We start from the raw sequence: 1,285 nt of genomic DNA, 5'->3' as shown, positions 1-1,285 counted from the left end.
TCCGCCGCCGCCGTCCACCTCACCGACACCACCGCCTCCATCCGACTCACCATAGGCGCCGCCGCCGTCCACCTCACAGTCACCGCCACCTCCCTACGCCTCGCCCTCGCAGCCGCCGCCGTCCGCGTCGCCCTCGCCGCCGCCTCCCTACGCCTAGCCCTCGCCGCCGCCTCCCTACGCCTCACCATCTCCGCCGCCTCCCTCCGCCTCACCATCTCCGCCGCCTCCCTCCGCCTCGCCCTCGCCGCCGCCTCCCTCCGCCTCGCCCTCGCCGCCACCGCCGTCCGCCTCGCCCTCGCCGCCGCATCCTTCCGCCTCACCATCGCCGCCGCCTCCCTCCGCCTCGCCCTCGCCGCCGCCTCCCTCCGCCTCACCGTCGCCGCCACCTCCGTCCGCCTCGCCGTCGCCACCGCCTCCCTCGGCATCGCCGTCGCCGCCACCGCCGTCCGCCTCGCCCTCGCCGCCGCCTCCCTCGGCATCGCCGTCGCCCCCGCCGCCCTCAGCATCGCCGCCGCCGCCACCGCCGTCCGCGTCGCCCTCGCCACCGCCTCCCTCCACCTCGCCATCGCCGCCGCCTCCGTCCGTGTCGCCCTCGCCGCCGCCTCGCTCGGCATCGCCGTCGCCGCCGCCGCCGTACGCCTCGCCCTGGCCGCCGCCTCCCTCCGCCTCACCGTCTCCGCCGCCGCCGTCCACCTCACCCTCACCACCGCCTCCCTCCGGGTCGCCCTCGCCGCCGCCTCCCTCCACCTCGCCCTCGCCGCCGCCGCCGTCAGCGTCGCCCTCGCCGCCGCCTCCCTCCGCCTCACCGTCGCCGCCACCTCCCTCGACATCGCCGTCGCCGCCACCGCCGTCCGCCTCGCCCTCGCCACCGCCTCCCTCCGCCTCGCCCTCGCCTCCCCCGCCCTCGCCGCCGCCGCCAAGCCCGCCTCCGCCTTCTCCTCCGCCGCCCTCACCACCCCCTCCGTCGCCGCCACCGCCAAGTCCGCCTCCTCCCTCGCCGCCGCCGCCCAGCCCTCCGCCGCCATCACCACCACCACCCTCGCCGCCGCCGCCCTCGCCGCCGCCTCCGAGCCCTCCGCCTCCAAGTCCGCCTCCGCCCTCCCCGCCGCCGCCCAGCCCGCCGCCACCGTCGCCGCCGCCTCCAAGCCCACCACCGCCCTCACCCCCACCACCGAGCCCGCCGCCTCCGAGCCCGCCTCCGTCTCCACCACCGCCCTCGCCTCCCCCGCCCTCGCCGCCGCCGCCAAGCCCGCCTCCGCCTTCTCCTCCGCCGCCCTCACCACCC

The 1,285-nt window shown here is 80.3% G+C and overlaps 1 protein-coding gene across 1 annotated transcript; it reads right to left on the bottom strand.

Moving 5' to 3' along the window:
• Positions 1 to 174: 174 nt before the first annotated feature.
• Positions 175 to 1,139, bottom strand: EMIHUDRAFT_125125 (hypothetical protein; the record flags this gene model as incomplete). Its single annotated transcript, XM_005759101.1, has 1 exon — positions 175 to 1,139. A coding segment is annotated over one exon (965 nt), but the record flags the coding sequence as incomplete, so codon positions are not given.
• Positions 1,140 to 1,285: the final 146 nt, after the last annotated feature.

The sequence above is a fragment of the Emiliania huxleyi genome (genome assembly GCF_000372725.1).
Source record: "Emiliania huxleyi CCMP1516 unplaced genomic scaffold EMIHUscaffold_8101, whole genome shotgun sequence".
Lineage (NCBI taxonomy): Eukaryota > Haptophyta > Isochrysidales > Noelaerhabdaceae > Emiliania > Emiliania huxleyi.
The sequence above is the reverse complement of the archived record's forward strand: the minus strand, read 5'-3'. Positions and strand labels throughout refer to the sequence as shown.